This window comes from Schistocerca americana, chromosome 2, assembly GCF_021461395.2.
Source record: "Schistocerca americana isolate TAMUIC-IGC-003095 chromosome 2, iqSchAmer2.1, whole genome shotgun sequence".
NCBI lineage: Eukaryota > Metazoa > Arthropoda > Insecta > Orthoptera > Acrididae > Schistocerca > Schistocerca americana.
In genome coordinates, this window is record NC_060120.1 from 983,057,865 (window position 1) to 983,084,455 (window position 26,591).

General features: G+C 45.2%; 1 protein-coding gene across 1 annotated transcript in view; it reads left to right on the forward strand.

The window, feature by feature from the left end:
- The window catches only part of LOC124595462, a 287,251-nt gene that overhangs the window by 196,675 nt on the left and 63,985 nt on the right, over positions 1–26,591 (forward strand). The window contains exon 11 of the mRNA XM_047134211.1: positions 11,074–11,302. Within this exon, the coding sequence (XP_046990167.1) occupies positions 11,074–11,302 (229 nt within the window). The remainder of the gene's footprint in view (positions 1–11,073; positions 11,303–26,591) is intronic.

Sequence of the window (26,591 nt, forward strand, 5' to 3'; positions counted from 1 at the left end):
ATCCTTCTGGGATTCTATTATTAAGGAATCGGTGAAAATAAGTTTAGCGCAAGGTCCTATTAATCGTGATGGCGGCTTTCAAATGGATAACACGTGGGACCCGGTGACTTCTTTAAAGTATTGAAAAAGAAAACATTTTATGATCTTTAACGTATCTAATGACATTAATGTTGATATCTGAATTTTAACTCCGTGAGTGCGCTTTCCGACAGAGAGCGCTATGTAGTATCACAATACGCATGCGCCTGCGTGCCATAGATGGAGCAGTGATCGAAGAGAGCGCATAACTTTGCAGAGGTCGTTCATGTAGTGGCTGGCTTTTCGCACTCGTCTTCGCGTATATTTTTGGTATAAAGGCAGCAATATGAACTAGTAATCTGCGTCCATCCGGAACAGCTCGGTTTCGCTTCCCAACTGTCTGCTGAACTACAAATTCTTAGGATCACAGACCACGTCAACAAGGACTTTAATTCCATCATGCCGGGACCAGAGGTTTTCCTGGACATGCAAAATGCTTACGTCAGGCTTTTATAGGACAATCTTGTGCACAAAATGCTGACACAGACGACCATCCCGGACATCTATAGGGTGTTTCCGTAAGAGCGTGCAAAAAATTTAACACGACATACAGAATCCACCACTGAACAGTTTGAGATAAGGAACCTGGGGTCTGAGACGCCAGCTTAAGGAAGTAATAGGAATAAAAACACATTACTGTGTACTTCTTTAATTACATTAGTTAAAGTTAACTGCAAATGACAATGACACACTGAACGTACCATTTGTACTGTATCTTACGAAATGTGCTGAAACTGACGACTTATCAAACTCAATACAAGCATGACATCGACGAACAAGATTCTGACGCACCCTGACATATACCTCTGGTGTGTTTCGAATCATATCACAGGCAGCTGCAATCCTGGCAACTAATTCCATCTCCGTATCCACTGGGGTCTCGTACACAAGTGATTTTAGATTTTTAGGGGATTCAGGTCAGGTGACCTCGCAGGCCATGGAATAGGACCTGCCCTTCCAACCCAACGATCACGAAATACAGCATAGAGATGGTTGCGGATATCCACTCAGAAGTGAGATGGTGCATCGTCATGAGGTATCCACATCCTCTCGCGAACAGCCAAGGGTGCGTTCTTCAGCAACTCAGGTAGAGCTCTTTGCACGAACCTCAAGTACAGGTGGGCGTTCAGATGGCCAGGTAGAAAATAGGGCCCATTGGGGTTGTCGCCTACAAATCCGGCCCAGATATTCACAGCAAAACGTACTTCGTGGTATGATCCACACATGTCTGTTCCTGCTGTTCGAAATACCATCAAGATCAACGAGGTCTCGTCAGTAAATAGCACGATCTGGAGGAAATCTGGTTGTGAATCCATTGTTGGAGCAACCACTGACACAATGCGATCCTTGGTACAAAGTTAGTCACAAGCATTGCATGGACTCGTTTGGGGGTGATATGAGAGTAATGGTTGTTAGTGGAGTACGCGCCACACGCTAGTATATGCAGCGCCCATTTCACGTGCACTACGACGAGTAATTGTAGTGGGGTCCGCTTCAACATGTTCCAAAATAGGCTGTGCGAGTGGTCTTCATGTTGCCGGGCCTATCATTTCTTCTTTCCAATGAACCAGTCTCCCGCATTCGTTGACAGAAATAAACACTAGGCGTGACGGATGATGCCGGTTAGGAAATCATTCCCTGTAGAGCCTTTCAGCAGTGAGAGCATTGCAACGACTTTTCCGTACCCAAAGTGCATGTCAGACAGTTCTGGGAAACTGCACCGTTACTGCTCCATCATATTTTACTGTACGTCTCTGAATGGCACTGAGCAACGAACGGGTCTGTGGTTCATTCAGAGGCAAGTTCTGTCAAGGTAAATATGATAGAACAGAGCCACTTTGTGTACAAGAAAAGTACACAAAACCTGCATTATGGCTTCTCAGTAATCAGGCTCGTCCTCCTTGTTTCCTTGAATGAAATAAAGAATGCACATGTATGCAAAACAGAACAGTACGTGTAAACTCGTACGCATGTTAGTTGTAAATAAGCTGGAAAACCGTAATGCTAGGCAAATCAGTAAACAAGTTTACTTCCATCCCTCCTCAAGATGGCTTCTCCTACCTTAGGTTCCCTACCTCAAATTGTTCAGTGGAGCATTCTCTATGCCTTCTTACATTTTTTGCACGCTCTCACTGAAACAACTTCTATATCAAGATCGTGGATGATTTCCTCCGAGATAGAGCCTTCTCGGTTACTCAGCAAGGAAAATGTTCGAGCGTACGTCATACGTTGATGGGTATACCTCAACGTTCTCTGTTGTCTCCCAACCTCTTTAACATTTATGTTACCGATATGAAGGTCAACCTTCACTGCTACCTGATGCAATACGCTGACAATACGGCGCTCTATACGATCGGCCGCAACACTGACCAGCTCATTTTTGATCTCTAGAGTCACGTGCCGTTCAAACAAGATTGCCCTGAAAGCCGCCAAAACTACGGCGGTCTACTTCACGGGTGTGGTGTCCGGTAGAATAAAAAACTGCTCTTCCATCGACATGCGGAATATGTCACCCAAAAGGGGCAGAAGCTTTATAAAAGCATTGTACCCGCTCTTCAACAGCAGGGAACTGATCTTAGACACCAAGCTCCGACTGTGCCGGACAGTTGTCCACTCTTCCCTCACCTATGGCACCTCTGCGTAGGCCACGATTACTGCCTCCCGGATGCAGACCCACCAGAGCCTGCAGAATAGGATGCTTCGATGGAGCTTGAATACCCCTCCACTCAAGAGGACTGTTAACCTACGCGAGGAGACCGCGTGGCCCCTCTAAAGACTTCCATTCGAGAGAAGGTAAGGCGCCTCTATGATAAAGTGGACGCCCTGCGCGACAGTGTCAATGTATTGCAACACGTTGGCACCACGATTCCCCGCCACTGGCACGACCACCTTGTTCTTCTTACCATCCTCGACGGCTCGGCTGCGGACCATGGCTAACGATGGCCCCAGTACGACTACTAATAATGTGTGTTCTAATACGGCCATTCATGCAGTTTGATCCTTGGTGCGACGAGCACTCTTCACTACCTCTGTAGTTGTGTCACACTCTTAATATTTTTCTTGGCAGCCAGAAGCATCATTACTGCCTGCGTGACAGCGCGAGTCAGAGCGTTTATAGGGACATTTCCTCACTATATCTTACTGTACTCTAAATCCACGATTTTATTTGTGTCAGTTACAAAAATATTTTTTACATTTCAAATTATAATAACTGAAGGGTGTGAATACTAAATCTTCATATAGGGAATCGGAGTCGACAAAAACTGTAACGGCGGCATACTGATTCTTTCACAAAATGGTCGAAATATTTACCATCGATTACATTTGTAGACAAATTTTTTCAGTTAAAAGAACAACATTCAGTGTTCCCTGGAATATAATTCGTCCCTGAATCCCAATCTAATTTTAGAATTTCTCTACTAGTCTCAATCTTCATGAAATAATTGATTTTTGCAAATGCCTACGGCAAGCTATGTACTCGAATTATGCGAATCTAGTAAAAACGACTCGCTCTAGCAACAAGACTTATAAATGCAAACAGCAAAATAATCTCTCAGTGCACAAAAAAACGGATCAGATGTTAACAAGAGACTAAATAAAAAAAATGGTTCAAATGGCTCTGAGCACTATGGGACTTAACAGCTGTGGTCTTCAGTCCCCTAGAACTACTTAAACCTAACTAACCTAAGGACATCACACACATCCATGCCCGAGGCAGGATTCGAACCTGCGACCGTAGCAGTCGCGCGGTTCCGGACTGCGCGCCTAGAAACTAAATAAAAGAAAAGAATCATACTGAAAAATAAATCTTGCGATACTTTGCCTTGCCAGCGTTGCTTTGTTAAGACCAGCAGTAGTCGGAAAGCATTTCGATGCTCCATATGCCCTGATAACGCTTTTGCATTTGAGATATGTCCTGATAGAATCGTTCTCCATGTACGCCACTAACGGTGCCAAGGTTATTCAGAAAGAACGATAATTCAAGAAATGTGGTTTAAGTGCCATTTGTGTCCCACAAGCTGGTATGATATAAGTTGCTCTTCGACAGTTCTCTGACCTATGGTTGTCTAGAAAGCTCTTGGAAACGCTTGTCAAAGACAGCTACGTCATTCTTTCGATATCACACAGCAAATCAAGAAAATGTTTATCAGAAATTAATTCCCGAATTTGCTAATCTACAAATATTCGTTCCTTTAATTTCACTTCACTGAACCTTAGAAACTTCTCTTGCACGTACATGCATCCACATGAGTTTTTTGTCCTTGGCTTTCATAAAGTTTTTGACGAGAGATATTTAAATTGCGCCGGAGTTAGATGAATATTTTTGGAGTGTTCAACAAATTCTTGTGTCTAGACAGCCGTTCATTCCGAGCAGACCATTTTTTCCCCTGTAATAGCGGTTTTCCCCGTCGCTGTTGTTCCACCCGCATGGAAAGCAGTTCAAAGGGTCAAATGGCTCTGAGCACTATGAGACTTAATATCGGAGGTCATCAGTCCCCTAGAACTTAGAACTACTTAAACCAAACCTAAGGACATCACACACATCCATGCCCGAGGCAGAATTCGAACCTGCGACCGTAGCGGTCGCGCGGTTCCAGACTGAAGCGCCTAGAACCGCTCGGCCATACCGGCCAGCTGGAAAGCAGTATTGCTTTGTGTAGCCGAGCTGCGTGCCTAAAAGAATTGCAGTTATCTTGGAACCTCCTCATAAAAGTCGTTTGTATTTCTCACACTAGATATGTGAGAGTAGCAGTTCAAATTAATCATATTATTCCTCCAGTTCAACTGCATAAGTAATCAGAACAGAAGAAAGTTTGTTAAAATTGCAGAGAAGTACTGTTTTTATATTTTGTTTCTTGTAATCTACGAACAAGGGCTCACCCATTTATAGAGAAATCTTGGCCACTTCTTCAGAAAGAAGTGTTCGTTATTACAAAAAACCATGCCACCTTCCGTGGAGAAATATGCAGAAGGAAAACAACATGGCGGTCACGACAGTCACTCTCTAAGCCCGAAAAATAAGCTTCCTCCCTTTTAATCGCGAAGCTAATAGAGCCGCCTGTTGTTTCGACAAATTTAGGTCAAGCAGAAGATACCCGAGATTTCCTTGAGACAAAAATTGTGGCTCATTTGATCCTCAGCGGCCTCGAAATGCAGGGTCGGCGTCCATCTTTCCTTCACTGTCTTCTGAGTGTTCGTGACTGCATTAACTTTCACTCATTGTCACATTCTGAAGAAGCATAGGAACTGACAGTTCTTCACTGCGATATGCAGCCCTCATAGCAGATGATAAATGAGAGTATTGCACAATTCTCCTTGTTTTTGAGGTGATTCTATCCAGGGTCGCTTCGAGAGCTTTTTTCCACACAAGCGTCTTCACGTTTGGAGACTTCCACCCCCCCCCCCCCTTCCCCTCCCTCTCCCTCCCCCAGTTCATCTTACTCTGCCCTCTTTTCCATCACACACTTTCGCTTGTGTCAGTTTTCGCTCCTAATTGCGATGCGGATTGTATAAGAATCTTGCACGTGGGAGCCTCTAGCGCCGCTGTTAATTATGACACGTTCTGTATAGAAACCTTACAGTTGTCGCACTTAACATGGCGCTCCAAGTGGCGACTTGTGTCACTTGGGCCTTAAACCAGCCGTGATCCTGTCTGTTTTTGTCACCAAAAGTAACAGTCAGTTGTGTGCTTCATGGGTTCCCTCCAAATTATGGGAACAGCTAATGAAATGAGACATGATCCTTTTAATCTTTAACAGGAATCGTCAAAAACTCGTCCATAATTAGAGTACATGGATCGCAGTAACCACATTTTTAATTTTTTTCCTTCCGCCAGTTGCAAGGAATGTGCTGAAAGTAATTTATTTAAAAGTTGGTCGGAATAGATATAAATTGTTAAAGACCAAGAAAATACATTTCAAAACATTTAAAATAGATAACGTGTATATTGAACCTTCTTCTCATGTTTCCTTTCATACTCAAAAGCAGATTGAATAATTAATAATAATAATAATACCATTTTCACAAAACATTACAATTCACACATGAAATGGTAACAGTAAGATTAAAGACCGTTTCCTATTCCACACAATTTTTTCAAGTGGATTGGGACACTTACTATAAAGAGGCTTTTTATATGTCTTACAATATTGTAAAAAACATTAATTTCCCACTCGTCTGTCGTCACTTGTTTCCTTCTGTTATGTTGTCTAGGTGTTACACTACCACTTTCACGTAACTGATCGAAGAGATTAATAAATGATTCCCGAGATGGTTGACATCTTGTGGGATATCTTGTCACATACACCGTAAAAGAACGAACTGTATTCTTCCAGACCTCTACAAACAACACGAGGATGTCGGCTATTCCTGCATTGGTAAATCCCATCGTTCACTCATGACCTGTTGCTTCGACCGTCACACAGTAACTGACTGTCGCAAGTCGCAGCGCACTCAAGGAACGCACAACCATATTTAACAACATACCAACTACCCAGGTTGACTGGAAAAAATAAGTGTCGGTGAGGAAACTTCTCAAAGTATTATACATCGTAAACTACTCGTACTGGAACCCTGCAACAAACATCGCTGACATTATAATGTACCATCCTTTAGTTTGTTAGCGTCAATAAGCATTGTTCATTTTAAAAACTCTATGTTAGCACAAAAATATACTATATAAGTACTATTAAAATCTGTTTACTGGGCAACAATGCGAGCCCCTAACAACTAATTTATTCAGTGAAAACCGCACTTCAATAGCACTTTCTATTTCCGCAATATCTGCGGTGCCAATTTTTAAGTGATTTACCCTGTATATAGAGACAACCAATGTACCTCGGTGCAAATATTTTCATCTGACGCCATTTTAATGACAACTACAGCAATCTTTATTGATAATGTTACTAATAATTAAACTCATTTACATCTGCATCTACATAGATACTCTGCAAACCACCGTATGATGCTTGGCGGAGGATACCCTGTACCACTACTTGTAATTTCTCCTCCTGTTACACCCTCAAATACAGCGAGGCAAAAACGACTGTCTCTACGCCTCCGTATAAGCCCTAATTTCTCGTATCTTGTCTTCGTGATCCTTACGCTTGATGCGTGTGGGCGGCAGTAGAATTGTTTAGCAGTCTGATCCAAATGCCGTTTCTCTAAATTTTCTAAATAGTGTTTCACGAAAAGAACTTCGCCTTTCCTCCAGTGATTCCCATTCGAGTTCTCGAAGCATCTCGATAACACTTACGTGTTCATCGAACCTACCGGTAACAAATCTAGCTGCCCGCCTCTCAATTGCTTCACGTCTTCCTTCAATCCGATCTGGTACGGATCCGAAACACTCGAACAGTACTAAAGAATAGGTATCACCAGCGTCCTGTATGCAATCTCCATCACAAGTTAATCAGTATTTCCTAATATTCTCCCAATAAACCGAAGTCGACCATTTGCCTTCCCTACCACAATCTTCACATGCTCGTTCCATCTCGTGTCGCTTTGCAACGTTACGCCCAGATATTTAAACGACTTTACTGTGTCAAGCAGGACAATAGTAATACTGCATCCGAACATTACAGGTTTCTCCTTCCGACTCATCCACTTTAAATACATTTTTCCACACTTAGGGCTAGTTGCCATTCATAACACCAACTGTAAATTTTGTCCAAGTCGTCTTGTATCTTCCTACAGTCATTCAACTTTGGAACTTTAGTGTACCCCAAGGCATCATCAGTAGACAAGACACAACAACCACAATTTACTGCTCATTCTCTCCGCTAAATCAGTTACGTTCACCGAGCGAGGTGGCGCAGTGGTTAGACACTGGACTCGCATTCGGAAGGACGACGGTTCAATCCCGCGTCCGGCCATCCTGATTTAGGTTTTCCGTGATTTCCCTAAATCACTCCAGGCAAATGCCGGGATGGTTCCTCTGAAAGGGCACGGCCGACTTCCTTCCCCATCCTTCCCTATTCCGATGAGACCGATGACCACGCTGTCTGGTCTCCTTCCCCAAACCAACCAACCAATCAGTTACGTTCGTTGAGAACAGCAGCGGTCCTATCGCACTTCCCTGAGGCACTCCTGACGATACCCTTGTCTCTGATGAACAATCGCCGCCGAGGCAACATACTGGGTTCTATTACTTAAGAATTCTTCGAGCCAATCACATATCTGTGAACCTATTCCATATGATCGTACCTTCATTAACAGCCTGCAATGGGGCACTGTGTCAAGTGCTTTCGGGAAATCTAGAAATATGGAACCTGCCTGTAGCCCTTCATCCGTAGTTCTCAGTATATCATCAAACAATGGAAAATCCAGGATGGAATGTAACAATACCAGAGAAGGAAAGTTGCTACTCACCGTATAGCGGAGATGCTGAGTCGCGATAGGCACAATAAAAAGATTCACACAATTAAAGCTTTCGGCTATTGAGGCCGTTGTCAGCAGTAGACACACATACACATACGCACACACACACACACACACTCACATAAACGCAACTCAGAGAGCTGAGACCACACTGCAAACAGCAGCACCAGTGCATGATGGGAGTGGCGACTGGGTGGGGGTAAGGAGGAGGCTGGGGCGAGGAGGGAGAGGAATAGTATGGTGGGACTGGTGGACAGTGAAGTGTTGCAGTTTAGACGGAGGGCAGGAGAGAAGGTGCGGAGGGGGTAAGTACCAGAATCATCATCATCATCATCACCACCATCAGTGTTCTGCCTAAAGGCAGGTTTTCACATGGTAGTTCTCCAGGCTGTCCGGTCTTCTGCCATCCTCTTCAGGTCTGCATAATTTCCTCTTTCCTTTATGTCATCTATCACCTTGTACGAGTATCTCCTTCTTCCTCTCAGTCTTCTCCCACAAACCAATCCTTCCAAAGCATCTACTAGCAAGCACTCCCTTCTCAATGAATGTCCCAACCAGTTCTTTTTCCTTTCTCTTACAACCTTCAGCAGACATCTTCTCACACCAACCCTTTCCAATACTCTTTCATTACTCACTCTTTCCATCCAGCTTATTCTCTCCATTCTCCTCCACATCCACGTCTCAAATGCTTCTAACCTTTTTTCATCCTCTCGTGTCAGTGTCCATGTTTCTGCCCTATATAGTGGCACACTCCAGACAAAACATTTGCCAAGCCTTTTCCTTAGTCCTTTATCTAATTTGCCACATAAGAATCTCCTCTTTCTGTTGAATGCCTCCTTTGCTATGACAACTCGAGTTTTCACCTCCTGGTGACATCTCAAGTCTTCAGTTATTGTGCTTCCGAGATATTTAAATTGACTTACTTGGCTAATGGTAGATTGTCCTATTTTAATATTGGACAGTCTGCGTCTTGTACTGATGACCATACTCTTTGTTTCTGCTGTGTGTATTTGCATACCATATTCCACACAAGCTTCATTCAGATCTTTGAGCATGTTATTCACTGTCCGCTCACTTTCTGCCACTAATACCATGTCATCAGCAAATCTTATACATTCTATTCTCTTTCCACCAAAGTACCAGAAAGGAGAGAAAATAAAAGACTGGGTGTGGCGGTGAAATGACAGCTGTGTAGTGCTGGAATGGGAACAAGGAGGGGGATGGGTGGGTGAGGACAGTGACTATTGAAGGCTGAGGCCAGGAGGCTACAGGAAAGTAGGATGTATTGAAGGGAAAGTTACCACCTGTGCAATTCAGAAAAGCTGGTGTGGGTGGGACGGATCCATATGGCACAGGTTGTGAAGCAGTCATTAAGATGAGGGATATCATGTTTGGCAGCGTGTTCAGCAACAGGGTGGTTCACACCCAGTCTTTTATTTTCTCTCCTTTCTGCTACTTACCCCCTCCCCCCCTCCGCACCTTCTCTCCTGCCTTTCGTCTAAACTGCAACACTTGACTGTCCGCCACTCCCACCATACTATCCCTCCCCCTCCCCGCCCCAGCCTCCTCCTTACCCCCACCCAGTCGCCACTCCCATCATGCACTGGTGCTGCTGTTCGCAGTATGGTCTCAGCTCTCTGAGGCTGCAGATGTGTGTGCAAGTTGCATTTATGTGAGTGTGAGTGTGAGTGTGTGTGTGTGTGTGTGTGTGTGTGTGTGTGTGTGTGTGTCTACTGCTGATAAAGGCCCTAATGGCCGAAAGCTTTAATTGTGTGAATCTTTTTATCGTGCCTATCGCGACTCAGCATCTCTGTTATATGGTGAGTAGCAACTTTCCTTCTCTGGTATTGTCTCAGTATATCATGTGAGAGAAGAGCAAGCTGAGTTTCGCATGAGCGATGCTTTCTAAAACCATGCTGATTCGTGGACATAAGCTTGTTAGTGTCAAGAAAGTTTATCATATTCGAACTGAGAATACATTGAAGGATTCTGCAGCAAACACAAGTCAGGGATATTGGTCTGCAATTTTGCGGGCCGTTCTTTTACCTTTCTTATGTACTGCAGTCACCTGCGCTTTTTGCCAGTCGCTTGGGACTTTGTGCTGTGTGAGAGATTCACGATAAATGCAAACTTAGAAAGGGGCCAATGCCATAGAGCACTCTTTCTGAAATGGAACTGCTATTACATCCGGACCTGGGGATTTATTTGTTTTCAAACCTTTCAGTTGTTTCTAAGTTTGTATGTATGTCATATTTACGACATGCGTAATGGAAGTTCGAGTGTGGTAAATCTGGGTGTTACTTACTGTGTCCGGCTGAAGGACGCGCACCGAGCGAGGTGGCGCAGTGGCTAGCACACTGGACTCGCATTTGGGAGGACGACGGTTCAATCCCGCGTCCGGCGATCCTGATTTAGGTTTTCCATGATTTCCCTGAATTGCTCCAGGCAAATGCCGGGATGGTTCCTTTGAAAGGGCACGGCCGACTTCCTTCCCCGTCCTTCCCTAATCCGATGAGACCAATGACCTCGCTGTCTGGTCTCCTCCCCCAAACAACCCCAACCCAACCCGGGCCAAGTGGTGGCTTATACTCACTGCTCACACTCACCGCACTACAGGACGCGCGTGCTGCTGCAGCTGGGCAGCGCGGTGGCGGCGCGGGACCTGCTGCTGGCGGTGGCCGCCGTCGACGCGTTTCGGCCGTCGTGGCTGTGGCGTCCTGAGGACCCAGACGCGTGCCGCTGGCTGGGCGTGGCGCTGCACTACGCGCTGCTCGCCGCCGCCGCCTGGACCACGGCGGCCGCCGTGCTGCAGCTGCTCAGACTCGGCACCATCATCGGCGCTCAGGTACCTGTGACCAGGCTAGCATGTGCACGGTTGAGTCAGGGTGACAGTTATTGAACTATATTAAATAAAATCGTCATTACATCTGAATGGTTTGCGTTAGAACGTTCAAACTGCACGCTTGGCCGCGGCGCATGATGGGAATTACTATGCGCTGTGTGGTTCGGTTTAGCGACGGAGCCCACTATCATCTGGATGGGTTCGTCAGTGAGCAAAACTGGCGCTTTTGGGGGACAGAATCCGCAAATCGAGATGTCTTTTCCCCCTCAACGGATTACTGTGTGGTGGGCAATGTCCAATCACCGAATAATCGCTGTGATATTCCTTGATGGCACGGTGACTGCCGAACAGTACGTGAAGGGTTAGGAAAATAATTTCATCCCCATTATCCGAAGTCTGAGTGTTTGATGTCCTGGAGGAGAATTTTGAGGACTGCATTTTGGCTATGGGCTACGCAGAGGCCACTGGCATAGGCCTCCTTTGGCCGCCATATTTTCCGGATCTGAGCACATGCGACTCCTTTTTGTGGGGCTAAGACAAGATGTATAGCAATAACCCCAAAACCATTGCTGAGCTGAAAACAGCCATCCCGGAGGTCGTCGACAGTATCGATGTTCCGACCCTTCATCAGGTCAAGCACAACTTCGCTATTTGTTTGCGCCACATCATCGCCAATCACGGCACGTATACCGAACGTGTCACAACCCAAATCCGAATGTCTGTAGTGACGTTCACGTGCTGAATACAGTGTGTGCACGCCGTAGTTTGCAACTAATTTACGTTTTTCCCCATATAGTTCAATTATTGTCAAAATGTACGTGAACATTAGAAGCGACCACTGGTGCTATTTGGTTTAGAAGAGACAGTAGTCACTTTCAGGCTCTCCTGTACTCGTGGTACGTGCTGTACAAAATGCTTTGCCTTTTCGGCAGAAAGAACCATATTACACTACTGGCCATTAAAATTGCTACACCAAGAAGAAATGCAGATGATAAACGGGTATTCATTGGACAAATATATTATACTAGAACTGACATGTGATTACATTTTCACGCAGTTTGGGTGCATAGATCCTGAGAAATCGGTACCCAGAACAACCACCTCTGGCCGTAATAACGGCCTTGATACGCCTGGGCATTGAGTCAAACAGAGCTTGGATGGCGTGTACAGGTGCAGCTGCCCATGCAGCTTCAACACGATACCACAGTTCATCAAGAGTAGTTACTGGCGTATTCTGACGAGCCAGTTCCTCGGCCGCCATTGACCAGACGTTTCCAATTGGTGAGAGATCTGGAGAATTTGCTGCCCAGGGCAGCAGTCGAACATTTTCTGTATCCAGAAAGGCCCGTATAGGACCTGCGACATGCGGTCGTGCATTATCCTGCTGAAATATAGGGTTTCGCAGGGATCGAATGAAGGGTAGAGTCACGGGTCATAACACGCCGTCAATGCGAACAAGAGGTGACCGAGACGTGTAACCAATGGCACCCCATACCATCACGCCGGGTGATACGCCAGTATGGCGATGACGAATTTACGCACCCGACGTGCGTTCACCACGATGTCGCCAAACACGGAAGCGACCATCATGATGCTGTAAACAAAACCTGGATTCATCCGAAAAAATGACGTTTTGCCATTCATGCACCCGGGTTCGTCGTAGAGTACACCATCGCAGGCGCTCCTGTCTGTGATGCAGCGTCAAGGATAACCGCAGCCATGGTCTCCGAGCTGATAGTCCATCCTCCTGCAAATGTCGTCGAACTGTTCGTGCAGATGGTTGTTGTCTTGGGAATGTCCCCATCTGTTGACTCAGGGATCGAGACGTGGCTGTACGATCCGTTACAGCCATGCGGATAATATGCCTGTCATCTCGACTGCTAGTGATACGAGGCCGTTGGGATCCAGCACGGCGTTCCGTATTACCCTCCTGAACCCACCGATTCCATATTTTTCTGACAGGCATTGGATCTCGACCAACGCGAACAGCAATGTCGCGATACGATAAACCGCAATCGCGATAGGTTACAATCCGACCTTTATCAAAGCCGGAAACGTGATGGTGCGCATTTCTCCTCCTTACACGAGGCATCACAACAACGTTTCACCAGGCACCGCCGGTCAACTGCTGTTTGTGTATGACAAATCGGTTGGAAACTTTGCTCATGTTAGCACGTTGTAGGTGTCGCCACCGGCGCCAACTTTCTGTTAATGCTCTGAAACGGTAATCATTTGCATATCACATCATCTTCTTCCTGTCGGTTAAATTTCGCGTCTGTGGCACGTCATCTTCGTGGTGTAGCAGTTTTAATGGCCAGTAGTGTACGTCGGCAATATGTAACGTTTCCAGTCTGCCACAAAAAGGCCTTCATTTGTTACATATCGTGCAGTAACGTAAGTCAAGTGGACGGAATAGTTTTGTTTGTGTGGCTTTTGAAACTAATTGAGTTGTGCATGTTTCCCTTGAATGCATAGACTAGAAAGTTTTGTCAAGATACAGTTCTTTGTTTCGTACAATTTATCACCAACTGACATTTATTTAAAGATGTTGAAGTATGCCCCTGCATTCTTGGCTTTCTTACCTGTTAAAACTCTCGACTGTCTCCGATTTTTTATTGGCACAGGCAATTCCCGTACCGTTTACAAGCAAGAAGGGGCACTGGATTGACCTTCAGGAGGAGTGGCGTTCGAAATCCCATCTGACTTGACCGTTGCATTAACTGATGAACTGATGATATCCTTCGCGGGTCTGCAGCCGGATCATGCAATTAAATGTACACAATATTTCCGCGGTCCTCCTGTCTGCTGTCTTCAGGTGAGAACAGCATTTGCTAGTCTCGCTAACATTAATACTTTGTCCTCTACCTGTCGAGCATTCTTTGCTCGGAATATGTGCAGGTTAAACCTTAAAATTTTATTCCTGCGGAACCTCTCGGTGTGGTGTTATGTTTTACCTAACTTGCTGGATTGGCCTGCACATCTTTTCCTCATGGTCACCTCCCCCTTGGCAGTCGCCTCCCAGACATCCGACTGGGAGACTAGTCTGAAATCTTTTGCTAATGGAGAGATCATCGCGACAGTTTCCCAATTACAGGCCACTTGTTCTATGGATACACATTACGTTTCTTTAATGCAGTGGCTTTCATTGCCTCTTGCAGGGAAGTTAGAAAATCTGAAAATGGAAACGCTAAGCTTCCATCTAGATACAATGGTGGCCAATGACGTGAAATCGAAAGAAGGCCATGATTTCTGATCAGATAAGTATAGTGCAATATCAACAGCAGCAGAAAATGGTATAACGGAAGAAGGATTCATTATGAATAGGAAGGAAGGACAGAGAATGAGTTACTAAGGACAGTTCAGTGATTGAGTTCTTGTCGTCAGAGATAGTTTAGGTATAAGTGCCGACGTCGCAAGCGGAAGATGAAGAGGCGGAGAAAGTACATGAGGGTACTGAATGGGTAATTCAGTACGTAAAGGGACATAAAAGTCTAATAGTCAGGGGGGGGGGGGGGGACTAGATTGCGGTTGTAGGGGGAAGATTAGAAGAAAGGGTTCCGGGAGAACATGGGCTTGGTACTAGGAATGAGAGAGGAGAGAGACCAATTGAGTCGTACAGTAAATTTCAGCTAGTAATAGCGATTACTCTGTTCAAGAACACAAGAGCAGAAGGTCTATTTGGAAAAGGTCAGGAGATACGGGAAGATTTCAGAGAGATTACATCATAGTCAGGTAGAGTTTCTGAGATCAGATACCCGACTGTAAGTAGTGCCCTGGAGGAGACATACACTCAGATCTCAAAATGCTAATGATGAAGAGTAGGCTCAAGTTTAAGAGACTACGCAGGAAGAATCACTGCGCGAACAAGTGGGATACGGAAGACCTGAGGAACGAAGAGAGACGCTTGAAGTTCTCTGAGGCTGTGTATACTGAGATAATGAATAACTCAGTAGGCAGTTCGATTGAAGAGGAATGGACATCTCTAAGCAGTGTAGACTAAGGAACTGGAAAGAAAAACGTAGGTACAAAGAACGTAAATGCGAAGAAACCATTGGTAACTAAAAAAATATTTTAGGTCATCGACGAAAGAAGGAAGTACAAAAATGTTCTGGGAAATCCAGGTATACAGAAATACAAGGAATTAAATAACTAGGAAGTGCAAGGAAGCTAAGGTTAAATGGCTGCAAGAGAAATGTGTAGAAATCGAAAAAAAAAGATTGTCGGAAGGACTGACGCAGCATGCAGCAAAGTCACAACAACCTTAAGCGCAATGGAGAGAACATATAGGTGGAAAGAGTAGATTGAGGGCCTCTATGAGGGCGAAGACTTGTTTGAAGACGTAATAGAAGAAGAAACAGGAGTCGATATAGAAGAGACAAGGAATCCAATATTAGAATCAGAATTTAAAAGGGGTATGGAAAAATGGTTCAAATGGCTCTGAGCACTATGGGACTCAACTGCTGAGGTCATTAGTCCCCTAGAACTTAGAACTACTTAAACCTAACTAACGTAAGGGCATCACAAACATCCATGCCCGAGGCAGGATTCGAACCTGCGACCGTAGCGGTCTTGCGGTTCCAGACTGCAGCGCCTTTAACCGCACGGCCACTTCGGCCGGCGGGTATGGAAGACTTAGGATACAATAAGGCAGCAGGGACAGATAACATTCCATCAGAATTTCTACAATCATTGGGGAAAGTGACAACAAAATGAATGTTTAGTTGGTGTGTAGAATGTACGAGTCTGATAGTGTCCCATCTGAGTTTAGGAGAAACATCATCCACACGGTTCCGAAGACTGTAATAGCCGACAAGAGCGAGAATTATCGCACGGTAGTCTTAAGAGCTCATTCATCCAACTTGATGACAAGAAAAATATACAGAAAAATGGAAATGAAAATTGAGGGTGTTAGATGATGATCAGTTTGGCTTTAGGAAAGGGAAAAGCACCAGATAGGCAATTGTGACATTGCAGTTGATAATGGAAGCAAGACTAAAGAAAAATCAAGACACGTTCATAGGATATGTCGACTTGGAAAAAGCGTTTGACAATGTCAAATGGTGCGAGATGTTCCAAATTATAAGAAAAATAGGGGTAAACTGTAGAAAAAGACAGGCAATATACAAAATGTACAATAATCAAAAGAGTGGAAGACCATGAACGAAGTGCTCAAATTAATATGGGCGTTAGACAGGGATGTAGTCTTTCGCCCCTACTGTTCAATCTATGCATCGAAGAAGCATCTACATCTACATTTATACTCCGCAAGCCACCCAACGGTGTGTAGCAGAGGGCACTTTAAGTGCCACTGTCATTGCCTCCCTTTCCTGTTCCAGTCGAGTATGGTTCGTGGGAAGAACGACTGCCGGAAAGCCTCCGTGCGCGCTCGAATCTCTCTCATTTTACATTCGTGATCTCCTCGGGAGGTATAGTAGGGGGAAGCAATATATTCGATACCTCATCCAGAAACACAATGATGGAAATAAAAGGAAGTCTCAAGAGTGGAATTCAAATTCGAAGTGAAAGGATATCAATGATAAGATTCGGTGATGACATTGCTATCCTGAATGAAAGCGAAGCAGAATTACAGGCTGTGTTGAATGGAATGAACAGTCGAATTAGTACAGAATATGGACTGAGAGTAAATTGAAGAAAGGCGAAAGTAGTGAGTAGTAGCAGAAACGACAACAGCGAGAAACTTAACATCAGCATTGCTGATCACGAAGTAGATGAAGTTAAGGAATTAATCTGCCTAGGCAGCAAAATAAACCATAACAGACGGAGCAGGGAGGACATAAAAAGCAGACTCGCAGTCGCAAAAAGGACATACCTGGTCAAGAGCAGTCTGGTTGCATCAAATGTGGTGTCACCGCCAGACACCACACTTGCTAGGTGGTAGCCTTTAAATCGGCCACGGTCCGTTAGTATACGTCGGACCCGCGTGTCGCCACTATCAGTGGTTGCAGACCGAGCGCCGCCACACGGCAGGTCTAGAGAGACTTCCTAGCACTCGCCCCCGTTATACAGCCGACTTTGCTAGCGATGGTTCACCGACAAAATACGCTTTCATTTGCCGAGACGATAGTTAGCATAGCCTTCAGCTACGTCATTTGCTACGGCCTAGCAAGGCGCCATTACCAGTTACTATTGATGCTGTAAAACATGTACCGTCAAGAGCGATGTTCACCATTTATCGATTAAAGTATTCCACAGCTACGTCCTTTTTTGCTAGTCTAATTTCCTTCACCTGTTCCAGACCTCACGCCAGCCTGCGTGAGCTAAAACGTGTGCCTTTCGGCTTCCTGCCAATCCACAACATCAAACATAGGCCGTAATTTGAGAAATAAATTTCTGAGAATCTAAGTTTGGTGCATAGCAGGTGGTGAAACACCGACTGTGGGAAAACCAGAACAGAACAGAATCGAAGCATTTGAGATGTGATGCTACAGAAGGATGTTGAAGATTAAGTGGACTGATAAACTAAGGAATGAGGAGGTTCTCCGGAGAATCGGCGAGGAATCGAATACATAGAAAAAAAAAAAACACTGACAAGAACAAGGGACGGGATGGTAGGACATAACTTCCATGGTACTAGAGGGAGCAGTAGAGGGTAAAAACTGTAGAGGAAACCAGAGATTGGAATACATTGAGCAAATAATGGAGGACTGATGACTCAAAAAAAAAAGTGGAGATGACTGTCATCAAGCTGCTGCCGATAAAATTATTCTCGCGGTAGGTCAGATCAAAGTGCTGTCAATCTGTTTGGAGTGGGTGGCACCATGGTGGATAGTTCGGACATGAAGCGACTTCAACTTTCTACCGCTGTTGGTCACACGGCCCAAGCAGTCTCTTCAAGTGGAAAGACCTCGTATGATGCAATAATGTACAATTCCAATGCGTTCCATTCCCTGGCCACGCTGTTGGAGGAATGTAGGCTAGATGACAAGGACAAAAAGCCTCTCCCCAATACCTGGTCTGTACCAGGACTGACGGTGACACATTTTTTACCACAAAGCTTTTATTGTTTGTTAAACACATTGAAGACCAATGTGGAGACGTTGCAGCCATTTATAAGATGAAGAGCGATTCTTTTCTCATTAAAACATCATCTCCTGCCCAGTCACAGGCGCTGTTCTCTAGTGAAATCTGGATGACATTTCCTTGACCGTCATTCCCCACAAGAGTCTCAATATGGTCCAGGGCGTCATCTTTCACCACATCTTCTTTTGCAGTCTGATGATAAGTTGTGGACCAACTTAGGCGATGGAGTGTGCGATTCATCCATCATGGCAGTAAGAGACCAAGGGAATACATACTCGGGCATATATCTTTGCTTTCGAGATGATACATTGCCTAAGAAGGTCAGGGTGATGGTCTACTGGTGTGAAGTGAGATCCTATGTTCCTCCTTCTATGAGATGCAGCAGGTGAATGAAGTTCAGACATAAGGCTTCCCATTGCACCACTACAAGGTGCAGGGTCTGCAAGGATTGTGGATGGCCATTGCACATGGACATTCCTTGTTCCCCTCCCACTCTGTAAACTACAGTGAGTTCCTCTCTCCTTGCTCACCAAATTGCTCTATTTTTAAACGTGAGAAGAAAATTCAGGAGTGTATAATACCCTGAACAAGACCTAAGGCCAGAAAAATGTATGAGCATCTCAGTTCCATACAAAAGACACAGTTTTAAGCTACAGCCTCAATGTTGTCATCTTCTCCGTTCATGGTGCTTTCCTCTGTTGCGCCTCTTACAGTTGGCCACCAGAGCCACCCGCTACTATCTGCCTCCAGGCGATAGAGGGCCCTTCTGCTGCATCCAATGCACACCCTTCGAGGGCATTGGCTCCCCACCTACTTGAGACACCAGTCCCCTTCCCCAAGCCAGAGCCACGTATATCCTCCTCCAGCTGCTCTAGCTAGGAGGAAGTCCCTCAGGACTCTTCCTTCCACAGTTTCTGCTGGTCCAAAGCCAGATGCCATCCAGAAAAAAGACAAGAAGGATAAAAGGAAGTCCTCTAAGATGAAGGAAACTCTGGTGGCCCCCACGCCATTGGCCTCTTCACATACTCCTTCAGTGCCAAAGGAGGAGATCCTGGTGGCCCCTGAGGCACCAGATCTCCCCAGGCAATGTGCCACAGAACTTACATCAGTGGATCCCCTGATGTCTCAACCAGTGGCAGCATAAATTGTCCCCCCCCCCCCTCCTCACCCACACCATCCTGGCTGCTTCATGCCCCCACAGTATTGTGACAGTCTGATCCTCCAGTGGAACTGTAACCGAATTTTTCACCAACTGGCTGAGCTACAGCAGCTTTTGAGCACTTATCCTGCACCCTGTTATTGCCATCCAGGAAACGTTGTTCCAGCAAGTTGGACACCTGCCCTTTGTGGCTGCCGAGGTTATTTTAAGAATTGTTCCACGAGAGGGTATCATGAGGAGTTTGTATGTGGGTGCTGGACTCTATATATAGTGACCTTGTGCCTCTTGATACACCTTTGGAAGCTGTGGCCGTTCAGATAGGTGCACATCAAGTTTTTGCCATCTGTGGTGTTTATCTTCCTCCCAATAATGTTGCGTACCAGGTTGTACTGTCTGCAGTACTCTCTCAGCTCCCCTCACCTTTCCCAGTCTTGAGCGACTTTGTGGGATGGAACAATAATTACTGGTCGTGTTGAAGACATCGAAACTTTACTAGCATAGCTCGGTCTTTGCCTCTTGAACTCTGGTGTCCCCACACACCTCAGTGTGGCACACAGAACTTATTCGCCCATTGATCTCTCTTTCTGTAGCCCTGGTCTTCTGCCATAAATCCACTGGAGGGTCCACGATAACCTATGTGGTAGGGTTCTCTTACCAATCTTCCTGTCCCTCCCTCAGCATTGCTCCACCGAACTCCCATGCAGATGGGTTCTCTGTAGTGCTGACATGACAGGTTCACCTGTGCTGTCGTCCTTAGTTGTCATCGCAAGTCACTATCGATGCAGCTGTTCAGCATGCAATGGCAGCCATTCTTTTAGCAGACAACTAAGCCATTCCTTCTTCCTTCGAATCCTCTCATCGGAATATGGTACTCTGGTGGTGCCCCAGAGATCGCTGCGGCCATTACAGATCGTAGGCAGGCTCTCCAACTCACAAGCGGCACCCTTCACTGCAGAACCTCATTGTCTTTGAATGGATCCATATCTGCGTCTGCTACCTCATAAAATGACGAAAGCAAGAATCCTGGAAATGGTATGTATCCTCCATTGGATCACTTACCTCTCTGTCACAGGTATGGGCAAAGATCAGATGCCTCTACCACTTCCAGCCCCTGCAGATGTTCCAAGTATTTCCTGAAAAAGTGCCATTTATACTGATCCACACGCTGTCTGCATCTGAGAACAACCATCCCATATTTTGGCTAATACAACAGTGGGTAGAGTGAACGCACTTATCTTTCACTTACCGCCACATGGAGACGTATAAGGCTCCATTCAGCGAATAGGAACTCTCCAGTGCCCTAGCCCTTGCCCTGATGTGGCCCCAGGACCAGACCACATACACAACCAAATGCTGAAATATCTCTCACTGTACTGTCAGTGTCACACCGTTGCCCTCTTTAATCAGATCTCGAATGAAGTTGGGCTCCCTTCCCAGTGGCGAGAAAGCGCGATGGTTCTGGTACTGAAACTGGTTAAGAACTCCCTAGAGATGGACAGCTATCACCCAATAAACCTTAACGACATTTTCTATAAGTTACTCGAGTGCATGGTGACAAGCAACTGTGTTGGCTGCTTGAGTCTCAGGGCCTTTACACAGTAACTCAGGGCAGTTTTTGCAATACATACCAGGTTCAAGTGGATGCTTCACTCAGCATCCCCCATATTCAAGAGAACGGGATCCTGCAGGACTGTACTGAGTGTCGTCCTCTTTCTGGTGGCCACCAATGGTGTAGTGGCGACTGTGGGGTCTTCGGTATCGTCCTCCTTATTTGCCAACGACTTTTGCTTTCATTATTTCATTATTACTCATCTAGTATGGGTGTTCCTGAACGTCGCCTACAGGGCGCCATCCAACAGGCGCAGTCATGGGCTTTCATCAACAGTCTTTTGTTTCCAGCCACCAAGGCCCATGCCATGCATTTCTGTCGCTGTCATACTGCCCACCAACACCCAAAGCTTTACCTAGACGATCATTTACTTCTTGTAGTTAAGACACACCACTTTTTATGACTGGTCTTCGATTCACAGCTGCCATGGCTTCCCCACCTTCGCCAGCATAACCAAAAGTAGTGACAGCATATCAATACACTTTGCTGCCTCAGTAACACTGGCTGAGTTTCAGATGACTCTACCCTTTCACTGCTCTGCAAAGCCCTAATTCTGTCCCATCTTGATAATGGGAGTCTTGCATATGGTTCTGCATCACCTTCAGCATTGCGAATACTGGACGCTGTTCATCATTATGGGGTCCAGCTTGCGACAGAAGCCTTCTTAACTAGAACTGTGAACAGCTTACTAGTCGAGGATAGAGTCCCTCCATTACCTATCAGGCACCAACAATAGTTCTTGAATTACACTATACACGTTCATAACTTCCCTGATCATCCCAACTACTGTGTCCTTTTCCCTGGAAGCGAGCTCCACCTCCCACAACAACGACCCAAAACTGGATTCACAACTGCTGCACACCTCCAGTGTCTCCATTTGGAACTGCAACTCCACTGTCACCTCTGGTCAGCGAGACATCGCATATGCCCCCATGGCTTCTGCCATGACCTCGTATTTGTCTCAAAGTCTATTTCGGTTCAAAACGTTCCACTGACGCCACGATTTTTCGCCACCTGTTCTTGGATGTCCTTGAGACGTATCCAGGTTCAGAAGTGGTATTCAGCGATGTCTCAATAGTCGATGGGTGAACAGGCTTTGCACGCACACATGCACAGTGCTGTGAACTCCATTCTCTGCCAGATGGCTGCCATGTCTTCACTGCTGACTTGAAGGCCATTTAACTACCCACTAGCCATATTCATTCTTGCACTGGCAATAGTATCCTAATCTCTAGTGACTCCCTTAGCACCTTCAGGCTATAGACCAGTGCTACTCTCCTCACCCACTGGATACAACTATGCAGGATCTTGTCTCTCACCTCCATCAAGCTCGACAGCCATTCGTTGTTATTTGGACTCCCAGTCGCGTTGGGATTTCGAGAAATGAATGAGCTGGCCAACAGCATACTGATTCTGGAAACAAGTGTCCCAGAACCTGACCTTTGTTGGAAGTTTGTAACTCAGAATGGTCTGCCCTGATTTTCTCAAACAAACTGAGGATAGGGACTCCACTGTCCTCTGTCGACTCTGCATTGGCCATGCTTGATTGACACATGGCTGCATTCTATGATGTGAGGGTCTCCCTCACAGCCAATGTGTAGCCTGCCTGGTGGTGGCTCACATACTCATAGACTGTCCTAATTTGACTGCTTTGAAGCAGCATGTTAATCATCCTGACATGCAATCTCTAGTGCTAGTGCAAGAAAAAGGCTGATCTGGTGTTACATTTTGCCCATGAAGATGGTTTCTATTCATCCTTCTAAGGTAGGGTTTTCTGGCCTCATTAACCGCCTGAAGGGTTAGTGAGGCACCCCTCTCCTCCGCCCCCCACCCCTCGCCCAGGGACCCTTAGCGACCAATGCTCAGTGGCCCAGCCTGGCCTCACCCTTACCATCTTTTTATTTTCTTTATTCGCTTTCCATTTCTCGATTTTAATGCCTTGTCTTGACTGATCTTTTTATGTCTTGTCTGTGCTGTCTTTTATCTGGGCTTCCTGTTTTTATTGTGTTAGTTGCACTCAGGTTTTCTGGGATTCAGCTTTAGCCTCCTTCCTTTGACGACCACTCCTGGTTTGCCACTTCATCGATGAAGGGACTAATGACCTTGCAGTTCAGTCCTTGTCACTCCAAACAAGCTCAACAACCAACCAACCAGTCCTTGGCAGTACCCGTGCACTTATCTGAATGCCAGTTTACGACCCATCGTCTGCCGTCACTTGGAACGTCCTCTCAGCAAGAAAGGGCTGAAACTGATTCATACCGTGAACGGCGGACCTTTTATATGCCACAGAAGACCAACACCACATGTTCCAGATGTTACTGCTGCTGCCCTCTGTCACAAGTGAAGGTACAGTGGCCCAGTGGTGAAAGCTGGAGAAAACGATGAATCCATATCGAGTTCCACTACCAAAACATTCTGCCGGCCAGTGGAGTCAACGACCATTGTTTCTTTACATCTGATTAAACTGGGTTCAAAATCTTACATAAACGGTAACTCTTGCTCCTACTAATGTTGTCTACCAATCCACTTCCGACAGTTTCCTGTAAAAACAGCGAGACGCAGGGCATCCACAATTCGCACCCTTCACACAGATGTGCTAGGCTGTAGTAAACACCTTCGCAACACACATTTGATGCAGCCTAAGACATCTGCACTAACATAGCAATATCGTATAGAAGACCATAGAACGTTGTATGACCTTATAGAAGAACATAGAATGTTGTACGACGAGATACTTGTGGTTGGTCCTGCATTTCGCTATTGGGACTGCGTTTTAAACAAAGCTATCTAAATTAGAGTGGCAGACAACAATATAATACAGGCAAGGTTTACCCTTTAAGTAAGATTTGTAACACTGTTTTATCCGACATTAAGAAACAATTGTCGTTGACTCAGACAGCAGAATGTATTGACAGTGGTACTCGACAGCGATTCGTCGTTTTGCCCAGCTATTACCAGTGAGGCACTGTACCTTCACTTGCACTAGGTGCCAGCAGTGACGAATTCTGGCGCACACATGTTGGTCCGCCGAGGCGTGTATCAGTTCCCACGAGATTACATGCAGTGTTCTCGCCTGAAGAGGGTGAACAGGTGGACTGTATCAGATGACTGCATGATCCATCTGCATACCCAAGAATTACATCCAATCATCCAGATTGAGGTTTTCCATGGTTAACTCAAACTACTTAATATCAGTGATCAGAAAATAAAACTGCCAGTTTCTATCCCCAGCGTTGTCCCTTTTCTAATGAAAGGTCAGACCAAAATTTTCCATCCTTCCTACAGTCTGAAATATCCAGCCACGCCCTGCAGTCCAATAAACGGCTTCTACACTAATGAGAAGAGAAGAGAAGTTTGTGGTACAACTTGACTAGAAGAAGGGATCGGTTGGTAGGACATGTTCTGAGGCATCAAGGGATCACCAATTTAGTATTTGAGGGCAGCGTGGAGGGTAAAAATCGTAGAGGGAGACCAAGAGATGAATACACCAAGCAGATTCAGAAGGATGTAGGTTGCAGTAGGTACTGGGAGATTGAGAAGCTTGCACAGGATAGAGTAGCTTGGAGAGCTGCATCAAACCAGTCTCAGGACTGAAGACCACAACAACAACAACACTGATGAGACTGAATGCTACCTGGTGACGATTCTGGAGGGTCATATGATAAGGAAGGTATATAAGTGTAGCAAGAGGAATAGGCAATCATTCTAGCGATGGCACGGACCGCAGATGAGGAATTCCACTGATTTCAACAAAGAGCAGATGGTTATGGCCCGGCGTCCGTGGGTGAACATCTCGGAAACGGCGAAGCTGACTGGCTGGCTGAACATGTGCTATTGTCATCAACTTCTATGGAAAGTGGTTCAAGCATGGTGAACCCCGAGTAAGAAACATGCTGTTGGAAGTTCACACCTCATCAAAGAGCGTTGAGATTGGAGGCTCTATTCTGTAACATAAAATATAGAATTAAATGGTCCAGCTGAAGAAGAAGAAAATATACTAAAATATCATTCCAGAAAGCTTCCAGCAACTAGAAGTAGCACCAGCATCCTTCGCTGAAATTAATACAGTTATACAAATTCTTAAAAACAAACGCTCTTGTGGGGTTGATGGACTTTCAAACAGAATTCTGAAAAGTTGTTCTAACTTACTAAGAATGTCCTTAGTGATACATGCAATGCATGGCTGTCACAGGGAATTCTTCCAGACAGGTTTAAATGTGCAATTATTAAACTGCTTAATAAGAAAGGTGACAAGACAGACTTAAACAGCTATCGTCGAATTTTCTAACTGACATATTTCTCCAAAAGATGCAAAAAAAATGGTGTTCTCAAGAGAAGTCACACACTTAAGTGGAAACAATTCAATTAACACATCACAGTTTGGTTTCCATAAATGTTTCTCAACTGAGAATCCTGTTTATACATTCACTCATAAAACAGTGCATACCTTAAATAGTAATATATTGCCACTTGGTATTTCTCTGATCTCTCTAAGGCCTTAGAGTGTGTAGACCATGATACTTTTTTAGAAAAACTCAAGTTTTATGAAGTTGATGACTTTGCACACATATGGTTTGAATCATACTTGATAAACAGAAAGCAAAAGGTTGTGCTGAATAAATCATACGATGTCGGAAAGGTAGAAAATTTTAGTGACTGGGGGTAAAAATTAGAGAGGTCCGCAGGGCTCAGTTTTGGGTCCACTCGCATTTCTTCATATGTGAATGACATTCCGCTTATCATTCAACAAGCAAAATTGGTACTTTCTGCAGATGATACTAGTGTTATAATAAATCCCTTTAGAGAGAAAGCAACAGAAGAGTTAGTAAATGATATTCTTCAAAGAATTATTCAGTGGTTCCCTGAAAATGGACTCCCCTAAATTTTGAAAACGAAAAACACACACACACACACACACACACACACACACACACACACACACTACATTCAGTTCTGCACAACAAATAGAGTCATGCCAACAACTCATGTAGCACAAGAGCTGGAGTCAGTTGTAAGTAGGCTGTTTAGGTTTTTATGTTGGTAACGCCACGTAGCGCTCTGTATGAAAATCACTGACTGTGCTGTGTGCAGTCTGGGGCTGGTTTGCATTGTTGGAATATTTGCTATTGTAGTGTTGGGCAGCTGGATGTGAACAGCGCGTAGCGTTGCGCAGTTGGAGGTGAGCCGCCAGCAGTGGTGGATGTAGGGAGAGAGATGGCAGAATTTTGAGAGCGGACGGTCTTGGGCGTGTGTCCATCAGAAAGAGTAAATTTGTAGTAATGGATATAATGAACTGATATATATATATGATGACTTTTGAACATTATTAAGGTCAATTTGTAAACTACAACTACAAAGGAAATTCTCTCTACAAGCACGCTCTAGCAATAAACAATAACTACACTAGTTACACAACTACAAGAAAAAATCAGAAGATTCCAGTGAGGTATCCTCGGCTAAGGGTCGACATATGAAACATCCCC